General features: G+C 35.7%; 1 protein-coding gene across 3 annotated transcripts in view; it reads right to left on the reverse strand.

Annotated features, from left to right (window-relative positions):
- Positions 1-233: 233 nt before the first annotated feature.
- Positions 234-14,996, reverse strand: part of LOC149802609 (putative ATP-dependent RNA helicase DDX5) — a 28,081-nt gene continuing 13,318 nt past the window's right edge. Inside the window, exons 6-14 of one of the 3 annotated variants that reach the window (XM_089951909.1) lie at positions 13,870-14,011; positions 12,974-13,134; positions 11,077-11,249; positions 10,471-10,581; positions 9,698-9,759; positions 9,303-9,362; positions 6,655-6,888; positions 4,416-4,499; positions 234-1,412 (exon numbers count right to left, since the gene is read on the reverse strand). In XM_089951909.1, coding sequence (XP_089808035.1) covers positions 874-1,412; positions 4,416-4,499; positions 6,655-6,888; positions 9,303-9,362; positions 9,698-9,759; positions 10,471-10,581; positions 11,077-11,249; positions 12,974-13,134; positions 13,870-14,011 — 1,566 coding nt within the window. In that variant the 3' untranslated portion in view covers positions 234-873. Of the gene's footprint in view, positions 1,413-4,304; positions 4,500-6,654; positions 6,889-9,302; positions 9,363-9,697; positions 9,760-10,470; positions 10,582-11,076; positions 11,250-12,973; positions 13,135-13,869; positions 14,012-14,996 lie in introns of all 3 variants that reach the window. The other 2 variants (XM_089951908.1, XM_089951907.1) reach the window with 2 other exon arrangements.

Genomic DNA, 14,996 nt, shown 5'->3' on the forward strand with positions numbered 1-14,996 from the left:
AAAACCTCCTAGTTTAAGAAGAGCTGCAACTTGTAACCTGTGCAAATAAAAAGACAGGTAACTGAAAATAGGCCATACCACAAGCTCTTCTGACAAGTGGAGCAAACAAGATTCAGCAAATTTTGACCAACTTGTACATTTTAACAGACTTCCAAATATCTAAAAACACTTGCTCATTCATGTGGAAAAACTTAACTGTCAAGTGGTGATTGCAGTCAAAATGACAAGCCATCTCTAATAAAAAACATTTATTGACAATTTTCATCGTAAACATAACATTATCATGCTTTACTTGGTCCTGCTCAGGAAAGATATTCAAAATCATGCAATAATTAGAAGTTTTTTTTTATTTTTAAAAAGGAGTCTTTCAACCTTGGTCTATTAATCATTCCCACACAGGAATAACAACTGTAGAAAGGCTGTGTATGTTGCCGAGCATGTATCCATCATTCGCAACAAAAATCCAATCTGTAATATCACAACAGCAATTCAAATTATTAAGACAAATTAACACTGATGAAGGAAATGTCCATAAAATAGAATAAATACGAGTTAGGAAACATGTGACAAGAACATAAAAATGGATTCTAATGAAAATTTACACAGGAACAGAATGTGAAGACATAGCTGTTCCAAATAAAACTGCACATAGTGACATACATGCATACATTTTATATATATATATATATATATATATATATATATATGTATGTCACTATGTATATATAGTTCAACAGAGCTCACAGATCTTGCACTTTTCTTTTATCAGTATACACCAAATATAATGTCACTGCAGTCCAACGAAGTTTCATGATGCACTGCAAATAGTCATCTTATAATCCCAGTTAAATAGAAGAATTTTAACATGCACAATTACATTTTCGGTGGTGGTGGTGGAGGAATTGTTGGTGGAGCCTGTGTCATCCACTGACTGTACATCATTGCTTGTTTCTTCAGATCAGTAACATTTCCTTGACCTCCAACTGGTTTTATCTGTGACTGCTGCTGTCCACCTGCTGTTCCATTCATATTTTGGGCCTGCCCACCATAGCCATTCATTTGAGATCCACCTGCACTGTAGCCATTATTGTTGTAACTTTTCTGACTTCCAAACTGTTGCGGTGGTTTACTGTAACCGCCTTGCTGACTGCCCATATTCTGATTACCATATTGTGGTGGCTTATTAAAACCCATCTGTTGAGTGCTGGAATTCTGGTTGTTAAACTGAGGCTTACCGGTGAAGCTACCCTGCTGATTACTTGAATTTTGGTTGTTAAACTGAGGCTTATTGCCAAATCCACCCTGTCGACTGCCTGTATTGCCAAAGCCCTGTGTTGTGTTTCCAAATCCTTTCTGGTGACCACTAGCACCACTAAATCCCCCTTGATTAAATCCTCCTCTTCCACCTCCACCTGCAATGATTAAGAATGGAAACGATGAGTTGTCAACTTTAAACGGATTTATTCATGAAAGAATTTGTAACTGTTTATAAGACTTTAACTGTATGCTTTTCCCAGCAATTCCTGCGCACTAAAGACACCTGTAAACATTCAAACCAATCTAGCTAGATACCAATTTTCTGATCTCGTTTAGGAATACATTCACTCCTGGGGAAAACTACCTCTGAAATGAAATTAGTTCACTGCTTTCTCCAGCAAGTTATCTGCAGCTAGAGTAACACAAGTCTGAATCAGTAAATGCGGACTCATGCTTCACCTTGACAATAAATAGGAGACTACCAACTCCAAAAATTCCACCATATATATCCAAGATATTTAATTTAAAACTCTGAAGAATTATTGTATTGGATCAGAAATATTAGTGAGAATGAAAGAATTTGTAATCATCTAAACCAGAGTTCACAGATATCTGCCACCTCACCCATTGTGTCAAGATTCCTGATGAAAGTATTCTATGGACTGGTCTTGTAGCAATACACAAAATACAGAGAATTCGAAGTTCCAAAAGGCACCTATATGCAACTGGTGCTTTTGTTTACTGGCAGACGTTTTCAATACTTACAACAAACGAGGTTGATTAATGACGAATGTTTATGTGCAATATCTTAGATTTGTTATAATTTTTTTCTTGTACTTGTCGAGTTCCATTAATTCTTATCTAGTAATCAAGTTGAAATATTAGAGTTCTCTATATCCAAATATACCAAGCCAACAACTTCTTCATAGCAAAGCACACACCAACAACAATACTAGTACCATAGTGATAGATGGTTTTAAAAGTGTTCATCCAGAAACAAGTGTGAATGGTGGACAGATGGAACATGACGAGCACTGTGAACACCTGACCTGGGACTGTCTATGCAACTTGTTTGGTTTTTCACACCACAATAACAAGTTTCGGTGCCTTGCACAATGACACCATGGTGGCCAACCCAGAATAGAATAAATAACAGAATTTCAAAGTTAACCAATGAACCACAATGGTTCATGCCTCCAACAGTCCTATGTAGGCACTACAGAATGGTTGACTTGGCAGATCTCTGAACATGGGATAAATGACCCTTGGTCTTGAATTGGACGATTATTAGTCATACTATAACCATGAGCTCTCATCATTAGAGTGTAGAATCTATAGGTTTCTTTATTACCTTAGAAGAAAGGTATTCACAAAGCATGTCAAGGAACTTGCTCTGGAATCAATTTTTTCACCAAGACATTTCTGTCAAGCCAAAACTTTAACCAAAAATCAATAGGCCTTTTCATATCGCAAGAGCAAGCCCTCCAAAAACTTTAGTCAAGACACTAAAGCTGTTTTGCAAAAAGTTTTCTGAGAGAGAGAGAGAGTACGTTACATTTGCCTACTACTAATGGCATCATATTTATATAAATCCTACAGCCCTTCATGCGAAGACTCTTTTCCATCCATTTTTATAGTAGGTTAAAATACAATGGATAAAAGGCCACATGAACTCCATCTCACCTTGTGGCCAGGCAATTTTGCAAAAGGACAATAATAGTGGCCAAATTTATATATATATATATATATATATACACACACACACACACATATATATACCTATATATATATACATACATACATACATACATACATACATACATACACACACACATATACCTATATATATATATATGCCATAAAAAGCCGACTTGTACACCAACGTAAAAGTTATTATTCTGGACCAGACTATTGCTGTACACAGCTTGTCTCGGAGGCAGGTAACGCAAATTGAGCTCAACAATTAAGGGTTTACGCAACCTACCTAAGATGCATGGCTAGTTTATCTTTCAAAATATTATGCACATCAAGGTCAAAATTTCATTTTTTATTTTGGATTGGGGCTATACAACACAACAACAAAAGTAGGTTATTTAGTGCTGGGGGCCATTAGTCAAGTGTCTTGCCTAAGGAAACAGCCAACTCAGGCAGGTCCAATGACAGGTTTGACAACTGAACCCTTGTGGTCTGGAGTCCAGCATGACAACCACTGAGCCATTAGAACCACTGCATTTTCCAGCAGAGATGTAATCAATATATGAAAGAGTGACATGTAATACAGACCTATGTGCATATACAGACACTGCAAGAGAAACTACTGCATAAAATATATATTGGAGTTTGAAAGTTTAATCCAGTTGTACTCTGTATTATACCCATCTTCAGCTGCAATTATTTCGTGCATCAAATCCAAGAATAAAGTGGTTTTTTTGGACCATACTGCTCTGCACAAATTAATAAAGGCTCTTTCTGAGAAGCCAAGATCATGCTAATAGTTTATCTTCTTCCCAACTACACTAATATCACGGCAGATAGAAATTAGAACAGTTTATGGGTAATTACGTGAATACTGAATACTTCAAGTTTTGTGGTACATTTGACCTCGAACTTAAGAGTCTTGCATCAACACAATCAACCAAAATTTTGCCCAATGTTTGTGAGCCATATCTCGTCATAGCATCACACAAAAGTTTATCTAAATTAATGTACATTGTCTTGATACCCATTATATTTACATCTGTTAAGCTATCGCAAAATTTCTAGATGTTGCAGTACATAAACTGACTGCAAACTTTCAAAAATTATTTTTTTGCATAATCATTTTTTCTGGTCAATCTCAAGGATTTTCAGATTCTGTGAAATCTCAGACAATGAATTAAGATTTTTTGGAATCCTTCGAGTGAACTTGAACTGTGACACCAAATAAAATTTTCACATCAACTACACTTCAGTCTTCAAAGTTCAAGTATTTTTCTCAAAGTTTCAACCCTATCTGCCCAGATTTTCCTATGGCTGTGAATCAAATCAGGTTAAGGCACCACAATAACCTTGTGCTCCTTCACCCTGCATTTTTCCACTTTCATAGCTGGAGGAACCCGAGGGTTTTCCAAATCTGGACCCAACACGCGAGCCACTGTCTCTGTCAGATCCAATCCCACCTCTGCTATCCCGTCCACCCCTGTCTCGTCCGCTTCCACCGTATCCTCGACCAAAACGATCACCACCACCATACCTGCTGCGACCTGAAAACAAAGGGTAAGTCTGCTTTGCAAATACTGCATACAACTCAAAACTGGTTTCAAGAGGTTACTAACGGTCAAAACTGAGTAATCATCTTCTGATCTATGGAGAAGAGTTTGTGGTGTGTATTAAAATACTTTATCATTTATTTTCACTGGGCTCTATTTTCATGGTTTTGTATTTTATAAAAGCATTTTTGTGGGTACTTAATTTTGTGGTTTTGCTGTCAAAGTATGTATATCAGTAGGTATTTAATTTCACTGTTTAATCTCTACAAATACTCAAAATAAATACAAAAGAATAAAACTATGCTGACGCAAACGGCAGTCACTTTAATGTTTAAAACAGCACCACCACCTGTACGAGCACAAATCAAAGACTTGGAAAGTTCAATACTTACACCGTACTTACGACCAAGTGAAGTAATCAGTCGAAGCCAACAACACTAGAACAATACTTCCATCTCTATGAGCACAAATAAAATCCTGTAAGATTAATCGCTTTCGCTATATTTATGTTCGAGTGCTCAACATCAAAGGAAGCAGACACAGCCAACAACACTAAGCCAATTGGTTATTAAAGTATCTCTTACTCAAACCGCTGTCCATCAAGTTGCACCATCAGTATTACACGTGTTTAGTGCCCACCAAAGTGCAAAATGCTAACTAACGAAAGACAGTGGAATCACTCCTTTGTCCCTGCCTCTTGTACAGACTGATTTCAACCACCAGTTTAACAGTAAATAAAGATAAAAGTCACACTCCCACCAGTAGTATGCTAAACAGGTCATGGATGCCATTACGGAAAAAGATGTTACTGGCGACGATCAGTGCACAGTATTAGTAAACCTTACAACCAAATTAATCAAGCCAATTCACACTGAATGGATAACTGCCGCTCAGGCGACAATGAGTGAAAGATAGGACCTAATTATCAGTGGTATTGAGAAAGTTGGACTTGTTTAATTCGGCAATTTAGGATTATTTACCCGAGAAGCATTTGAGTCCCATGAGACTTGACTGACATGTTGATATAGTGGCTTTGTCCAAAAAAGTATGAGCTTTAATACTCTGCTGTAATTACTGTATATGCATAGTGTTTCATTAAAAACAGTGTTTCAAGAAATAGTTTTAGTATTTTACAGGATTGTTGTTCTTTTGGATTAAAATTGCATCGATAAAATGAAACGTGCTTTCAGAAGGATTGATTTGAATAAGTATTAATTTTCATACAGTTTTATTTTTTCTTTCATTTGCAGCATTAGTAATGTTTGAATGCGTATGCCTTTTCTCTATTTTCTACCTATCCTTACTTACCTCACATCAGTTTAAGGCAGTGAGTAAAATTACAGCTATCTGATACCTTATCGAACGTATCCACTGATTCTTGTTTCAAAAGGTTAAAATTAAAAATAAAACATTTAGAAGCTACTCAATTACCAGATTACAGTACTGACCATGATGTATCAAATACTAGTAGCCATGTTAGTCTCTAGGAATGAAACGCTAAGAGAACAGGGTGGGGGTGATCCACATCATATGTGGCTCATTTTTCACTGGGGATTTAAATTTGTGGTTCGGGGCAACAACAAAAACCATGAAAATTGTCCCCCCACCCACCCCAATGCTACTACAGTACTGAATTTCAACGAGAAAAAAGCTATTCTTAGGAAGCCCCCATCCCTGATACATAGTTAGGTAGAAGCCGTCTTTTCTAAAATACGGTCAGTGGGATTAATGGGATGTAAATAAAACCGAGAAAATAAACAATTTTTTTTAGAAGATGGATATACTGAAAAAGCTTAATCAATATACGTTTACACGCAAGGCATAATTTAGTGAAAAAAAAAAGCGTAATGGTTGGCATGTATGGTACTGCACTCCTTTTATCTTTTATATCTAGTTTTGCCAGACAATGCCTCTCTAAAAAATGAAAAAAAAAATGGTAAAAAGCTAACAATTTTATCGAATTACATCCCTTGGTAATTCAATACCCATTAAATAAAACTAAATATAAACTAGTAAAAGAATAAAAAGGTTAATAGTCTACACTGAAAACCATCTGGGTCAAAATAGTCAAGTAGAGGAATTAATTTTACACTGCATTTTTAAGTAGAAATCAACTATATAATATTGGAGAAGAGATGGCAATACATACCTCTTCCAAGAAACTTTGCACTATCTGCCAACTGTGCCAGTTTTGGATTTACAACTTGGCTAGCCTCCTTCAATACCTCAATGAGGTCCCTTGCTTGCTTGCTGTTATTGGGTGTAAAGAAAGTGTATGCAGTTCCTGTGTGAGTACTACGCCCTGTTCTGCCAATTCTGTGCACATAATCCTCCGAGCTGTTGGGGTAATCGAAGTTGATCACAAATTTGATGTCCTCCACATCTACATTATGGAAAATAAAAATGCAGAAACAACTAGCATTGGCTCACGACTGTAATTTGTTGCCAAATTATTGAAATCTGCAATAAAAATATATCACCATCAATGCACACTCCCCTATTTATCACCGATCATTCAACAATACAAGGCCTGGGTCTTCATGGTTACAGATTACTTTACAGAACATTACATTTCAGAATTGAGTCTGGATACATAGTGATCATAATACTTAAGTAAAGGAAAAACAATGAACATTGCCATTACATTCATGCAATTTTCACACCTCTACAAGAAACGGTTAATTTCTCATTTCATGCTGATACATGTAATTGGCAATGGATTGCCTTTTTTTTAAGCAGCATACATCACAAGTTCCATTTACCATTATAAACCAATTGTATAAAGGTGCAAATGTGTAAGGCTTTCATACAACAATGTCACAACTTGTAGTCAACAATGCAGGAGTAACAAAAACAAAACTAAAAATCTTCGTTGTGAAAAAGAAGAAAACTAGTTTAAATTTCATCACCTTGATGACCTAAAGCAAGTCTCTGACAGCACTGTAGGTGCCTATATTTCAGATTTTATTTTTATTAACAAATATGCATTCTCCATTTCAGACTTACCTTTCAATTGATAAAAAGACTGAGCAATGGAATATTATCAAAAACATGTGAAAAGTATGTAAACACATCTTAACATCATGGTTACAGCTTTATATAGAAGCTTCCCAGGCCCTTTCTTCAATACCTAATGTAAACTAATAGTAGGGAGCATGCATCTGCGGTACATACTGAGTGGCGTTCCTGACTGCTTTTCATTTTGTTGTGTAACTGTCCTCGACTTAACAGGTCAAGAAGCATGATCAGGAAAATATATTCCAAGTTATTTTTGCTCTTGCTTTTTCTAAAACTTGTTAAATTCTAGGATACACCTCCATGGATAAAGCAGTCCTTGATCATTTCACAACTCAGCAAAAGTGACAACATCCAGTGTACTATGGTAAGATATCCGACAGTTTCTCTCCTGAGGCAGGCCTTTCTCCGACATGACACCATAAATGGACATCTTAAGTGAGGGTGGCAAGGCAAGTAACCAGTCTATCAGCATTTTGTTGCAAATGTTTATGCAGATAAATACTATCTTCAACAAAATCTTCAGTAGGTGGTCTGGCTGCACGTCAAAATGGTCACTCAACTAACGAACTGTGTAAGCATATACTGATTCGCAAGATAGTCACAAAAATAAACCTAAATTGAGCCTTTTTTCCCAATCCTTTCATGCCTGCTTCCTGGCATGAGCTGCTACTCGCCCAAATGTTTGACACAAGGGCATTATATTCATCAGTAAGCATATGTAAAGTTTGTTTAAAGAACAAATTAAACATTCACCTTGTGCTCAACAAAATATCACCGGCAGTCTCCGAGAACATACTACAATATTCTCTGCCATAACACAGCAACAAGGTTTGATAGGTATACAAGTGTTCAAAAATGACCAATAAATTGCTTAACTGAGGCATAAACAGAGAATGAATGGCTTCAAAGATGAAAATAGCAAAAATTATGTTGTTCTCCATATATTAATAAAAGAAAAACCTATTGTAAATTATGATTGTGACGTACAAGATTTGCGCTTAGAATTCTTATTTTTACACAATTCATTAAAGTTGTGCACCACCATCTCAACCTAGTCCCTCTCCAATGCATACTTACAGTGCAAGTTTACATAGAGGGCAGGTTTTAGCGACCACCTATACGAAACTGTTGCAGCTCCTTACTAGCTGCGGCATTCAATCAATTACAAAATGCATCTCCCTCTCTTAGTTACCCAGTTGGTCATGCCGGTATAGCCTGCCGCATTCAAGCTGTCTTTATCAAGCTAGTAACAAGAAAAATGAAAGAAAGTTAATAATGTGCAAATATTAACAAAGACATATCTCTGATGAAACATTGCAATATTTTGAATTTGCTGCAAAAAAGAATTCACATGTGGAGAAATTTATATGGAATCCAAGATTCTTCTCTAAAATTATGATATTTATATATAAGTTTTTAAAGTACTAATACTGATTATTTAATGGCAGTTCCCATATGGGTCTCATCAAAACACTTGAAAATGTTACTTATCCAATGGTAATACCCATATCTTCAACAGTTTCAAGCAACAAAAGCTAAAATAATTTTGTACTAAAATACAGACATATACTGCAAAAGCTTTATGCATTCTGCTAAAAAAAAGTCAACAAAGTAATTATTTTTAACACAAGTATGGCACTTTAGCACTTCAAGCTTTGTCTAATCAATACTGATTTATAAGTAAATTTTAAAATTACATTTAAAAAACTGTACACAAGATATAAACCCTATTCTACATACTTACCCTAACCATATCACAGACAAGAAAACTATACAAACCTAAACCTCGAGATGCTACATCAGTGGCAATCAGAATGGGACATTTTCCAGACCGAAATTCTGCAAAAAAAACAAGTGGTTTTCCTATACTAGAATACTTTTCCGTGCAACAGATTTGTAACATCTTGAAAGACCAAGCCAACTGGCAAGCTAAACACATTTTTATAAACACAATATTCACTCAATGAAAAATAATTTTTACTCTATACAAGTGAAGCTCTAGTTTTATGTTGAGCTTCTGATGTAAAAGATTTAGATTCCAAATTTCTGCCATTATCAAGTAACTTAAAACAACTTAGAAGATATAAATAATCCAAGAATGATGCTTCCTCTTTGACAGATCTCAAGCTAGAATTTTTTAAATATTTTTTTAATACATCAGTCAAATATCTTACCTGCAAGAACCCAATCTCTCTCTGGTTGAGATTTGTCACCATGAATAGACATCACTGGCCACCTATCAAATGTAAATATAAAGTTCATTTATATGCTGCCAGGATTTTAATTTGTTCATAATGGGTCAGGTAGTCCTTGAACTTTATAAAGTTTGCATGATCTATTGGTTCAAGTAAACACAGGCAAAAGTACAAGCTTTACAGGCTACATGACTATGATAAATTAACAGTATATACTGCACAGAGTATACTAGTATATGTGCAACTTTAAATATGCGAGACTTATCACACATCACTGCTCTGAAAGTACACAAATTCATAAATAAAAAAAAATGCCTTTGTGCACCCTGACAGCATCTCTAACAATTTTCTTTAGCATAATGCATCTTCTTGTAACTGCCAAAGACCTTACACATGTTCTGAGGCTGATTTACATGTACACTGATCAAAACCATTAGGCAGGGGCACATCTATGGCATTCAACGGTGCAGTCAAAATATACAACTGGTTCAAATGTTAATTCAAGGGACAAGGATGCACCATTTGTTGTGAAGTGATCCTGCATGGCATGAGATGTAAATACACGATATATAATTAAATCCAGTTTCATTCAACATGTTCAATTGGTAAAGTTATACTCTAGCAAAGTATTTAAGTCACTAAATTCTTCCCCTTACTAATAAGCTTAGATTTCAAAGATACAACACGTGTTAATCAAACAAGTATAAAACTTTCCATTTACCCCAGAGTCAAACAAAAATGGGTTAACTTACCCCTCTCTTTTCATGCGTCTAGCAAGGTCGTCAGCTTTCCTCTTGGTTTCCACGAACAACAAGGTCTTATTTTCCTTTTCCTGCATTATTTCCTCCAAAAGTTTGATCAATCTAGAAATAAAGTTTTCATATTTAATTAAGCATGACATACCTCAGAACAAAAAATACACAAACTACATTTCCTCAAGGGGTCCAAGATGTTTTTGGGTGATCTTCAAAACTCTCTCAAATCTAAAGAACTGGTTGAAATCTGCACATCTCGGCCTATCTTTATGCTCTTTGATTGTAAATTTACTTCTTTCCCCTATGAACCCTCAAATATTGGATTTTTATTTCCACAACTTTTTATTACAATTGCAGTATGTTCTTGAGATCAATGAATACATTTCCAAAATTAGCATGGTTAAATTTATGTTTTTAAACTTGTTATGATTCAAGGTCCTCAAGATCACATTTTTCTTGAATTGACCAAATCATTTTTTTTCTGTGGAGAGTCAGGATTATGTGTGACACATATACCAGACTGTCCTACATAAAACAGAACAATTTATTAGATTGGGATACAATTACCAATTCAAACGAGTCTTCTTTATCACATCTACTTACTTGTAGTCTTTTTCAGGCTCATTGCAGACATCAACAATCTGCAAAATGTTGTGACTGGCAGCTAGAGAGAGTGCTCCAATGTTGATCTGTATGTAGTCCTTAAGGAAATCCTCTGCTAAACCCTTTACTTCCTTGGGCCATGTGGCACTCCACATCAAGGTCTGTCTATCAGGCTGAAGAAGATAGTATCATTCACTAGAATTGCACAAGTCCTTGAATGCTCTTCCAGAAATAAAACAATTAATTTAAAAAGCACTGTTTAAGTATTCTATTCAGGCACTGATAGGGCATGGTCCAATTGGGCAATCAGACCAATAGTAACTGTGACACCGGAATCCAGTTTTCTTTATCATGCAAGTGCAAGCCAACCTAAAATTTAGTCAAGGAACTTGCTTTATTACAAATTATTCTTCAAAAGAAACATTTTTATATGTACCAAATCAAGAGGCCCAGAGCGGCCGAGTGGTCTAAAGCGCTCTCCTTACAGATCACGGCCATCTCACATCTGCCTACGTGGGTTCAAGTCTAGTGGGTAGGTGAGAAAGCTTGCCAGTAGCTTCTCATGGGTCAGTGGTTCTTCCTCCACCATTAATACTGGCCACCATGCATAGCCTATCGTGTGCTGAAAAATGGCATTAAACCCCAGAACAACAATAATCCCAATATCAAAGGGTCTGTTCTATAAAAGTGCAAAATCTCCAGAATACATGGTTTAAAGTACAGGTTTCACTTCTTTTTAAAAAGTTTTTCTTTCTTTCAGTCAGCATTGACATTCAACCTTGTTGACACCAAAATCAACAGCCTTCATTATTAACAAGTCTATGTCGTCCACATGCTGAAGTAAAGATACACTGTCAAAAGCTGGACATTTTTCATCCAGTGAACACTGACCTCCAACCCCAAAAGTACAGATCTCAGCTATCTCAATGCAAGCTATCCAAAAAATTTCAGTCCAGATTGACTGAAAATGAGAGTAAATGTCTGGAGATGCAATGTGATTATGGGTGTGATGATGATGAAGAGGTGTTTGATGGCTCTGAACCATAGGAATTGTGCATTTCACATGTTTTTGTTCTGGATGAAACTCTTAGATCCAAAGAGACTTATTTCATTTTCTGGGGGAGATGTGGACCCACCAAAGTGTTAAAAAGCTCCAATAAGATCTGGAATACTTCTATCTAACCATCTAACGAGGTACATAAATAACTGCCTGTGAATTTTACTCATTTTACCTTTTTGCACCTTTATTTTAATAGTTACAAGTTGGAAATTTTAATGCAAAATTAGAATCACCCAATTATATCGCTAATTAGTCATGCAACGCAACTTTTAACCTTTATTTTGATACGTAATCCAGCCCGACATCTTTAAAATTGGCATAGTCATGTTATTTCAAAATCAACAAGTCGTTTTACTTTACAAATCCAAAGTTACTTAGTGATGAAAGGGTTACAGCAACATTTTCATGAAGGAACAACCAACTTTCAACAAGATGTTGGATACAATGTTTTAGGACTTTCTTCAAATACTCCATAATGCATGTACATATGGCTAAATAGTGTGCAATAAGTAGTAGGTTTGAACCTAAAATCACCCCAATTGTATCGCCATCTCTGCAAAGTTGTACCATCTGTAAAGGTTGGCGATTTCACTTGATCAGATTGTGATAGTAGTGGGCACTTACCTACATGGGAATTTCACTCCAGAACAAGCAGCACACTGCATTTCATTGAAAGTGTCCTCTTGTATAGAACACACAAAGGATACAAGTGCCTTTTGCAAATCTTACCACAAAATAGTTTGAACGAAATGTCAACTGTATATGGGTACAGAACTTGTTAGACCTTGTATGCTCCTCAAATCTTCAACCAATAAAGTAAAAAATAACTGTGCTCACTCTGACTTGTTCCAAAATTTTCCTGATCTGAGGTTCAAACCCCATATCCAACATTCTGTCAGCTTCATCCAACACCAGGTACGAAGTTCTCATCAGGTTAGTCTTTCCAGCCTCAAGAAGATCTATTAATCGACCGGGTGTGGCAATACAGATTTCAGCACCTGGAAGAGAAAATATTGACATCTGCAAATTGACATAAAATCATTCTACCCTAGTATTTAGGAAATACAAATTTTAAAATTGACCGATTCCTTCCTCTTGCTGTAATAGTATGTCTAGTCCAATTTGAATTTATGTATGTAAAATGGATTTAAAAGAATTATGCTCTACTGTCCAAACAAGATTTTCAGGAATTCCAGACACGGCCAAATAAAAAACATGGTTATGGTTACCCAACCAACCCTAGTTTACAGTTGACATTACCAATTTAAATGTTGCAAAAAATGTTGATACATCTTTCTTAAATCTATTCAACTTGGTTGCTCTGGCATCTATACTGGCCATAAGACCTGTACCCTTTAGTTTTCAGAAATAGGACAGCATTAGAAGGTTTTTGGTGAAATTCAAGAAAACATGAAAGATTTTCAATATTCATTTTGGCAGCCATCCACTAGGTCAGATTGGAATTAATTTCTGGACCATGTAGTTATTGCATTTAAAATTCTTGTGAAAACCACATGCAGATAGGACATGACATTCATCAGGAGTTGCAACATGGTTTTCAAAATGGTTCTATGGTAGCCATATTGAATTTCATATTGGCACAATTGTTTACAACAAATTAATCACCATAAATCCTTAATGAAAATTTATGTTGATAGGACTTTCAATTCAGAAGGTGTAACAACAAAATAAAAAGATTTTCAAGATGGGAACACAAAACAGTTGCGTATTACCTCTGTCCAAGTCTCTGATCTGTGGACCCTTGGGAGCACCTCCATACACACAAACATTGCGGATTTGTGATGATCGACCAAACATTGTAGCCACCTCCTGAACCTGTTGTGCCAACTCTCTGGTAGGGACCAAAACCAAACACTGAAAGATAAAATAATTTGGTAATAACTGTTTCACAGAAAAACTACTTGCTTACATGCTGGGGATGTCACAAGGACTAGATGCAATTACTTTTTACTTGTGCATTTATTTAGAACCACAGGTAAAAGTTTAACATTGGACAAAGCAAAATGTGACATGGTTTATCACAAATAAATTCTGAAGTGCAGACAGCAAAAAATCATAAAACAGTACTTTATATGCCTGACCCATGATTATTTTCTATGTAGGCACCAGCAGCACATCCCAGATTAGGAAATCTCTGACCAACGAATTGTGATGACTATGTTCTTAAAACCCAAAGCAATTGGTTCCTAACATGGCCTATAGCTATGTACTAAAACTAATTGTATTGTTTGGTTTCGTCACTATTACCTTGAAACTGAAGCCAACTATCCCAATATATGTATGTGCTGAGATGAACTGAGTATAGTGTATGTATTATATTCTAATGGAAATTACTACATACAGAAAAAGGTACAGCTATTGACACCAAGGTAGCACCAACTTCTGTTATATTAGTCCTTGGACACTTGGAAGAAATATTTTGCAGACAGAATAAATAAACACAAAGAATTTGGGGATTATTTGAGGAAGAACTGGAAGAAACTTGTAGACTGCTTCATTATATAGAATAAACATATACCAATAAAAGAATTCCTCCAGGAACTTAATAACCTGCATCCAGCTATAAAATTCACAAAAGAATGAAGTGAATGAAACATTCCATGCCTGGAAATTCTTGTCGAACTATATGAAACACACGTTATTAGTGATATTTAAAGTAAAATAACTGATACACAATGATCTCAACTTCAAAGCATGTCATGCAAACCATATAAAAGTGAACATTCATTTTAACCTTGCATCAAGAGTGTTGACAAATGTAAAGAATAAACACACACAGAAACAATGACTGGCAGAGTAACAGCAACATCTTCAGAGGCAAAATTACCAACCAAGGAAT

Source organism: Sinohyriopsis cumingii, chromosome 3, assembly GCF_028554795.1.
Source record: "Sinohyriopsis cumingii isolate HCF-2022 chromosome 3, ASM2855479v2, whole genome shotgun sequence".
In the NCBI taxonomy this organism is placed as follows: domain Eukaryota; kingdom Metazoa; phylum Mollusca; class Bivalvia; order Unionida; family Unionidae; genus Sinohyriopsis; species Sinohyriopsis cumingii.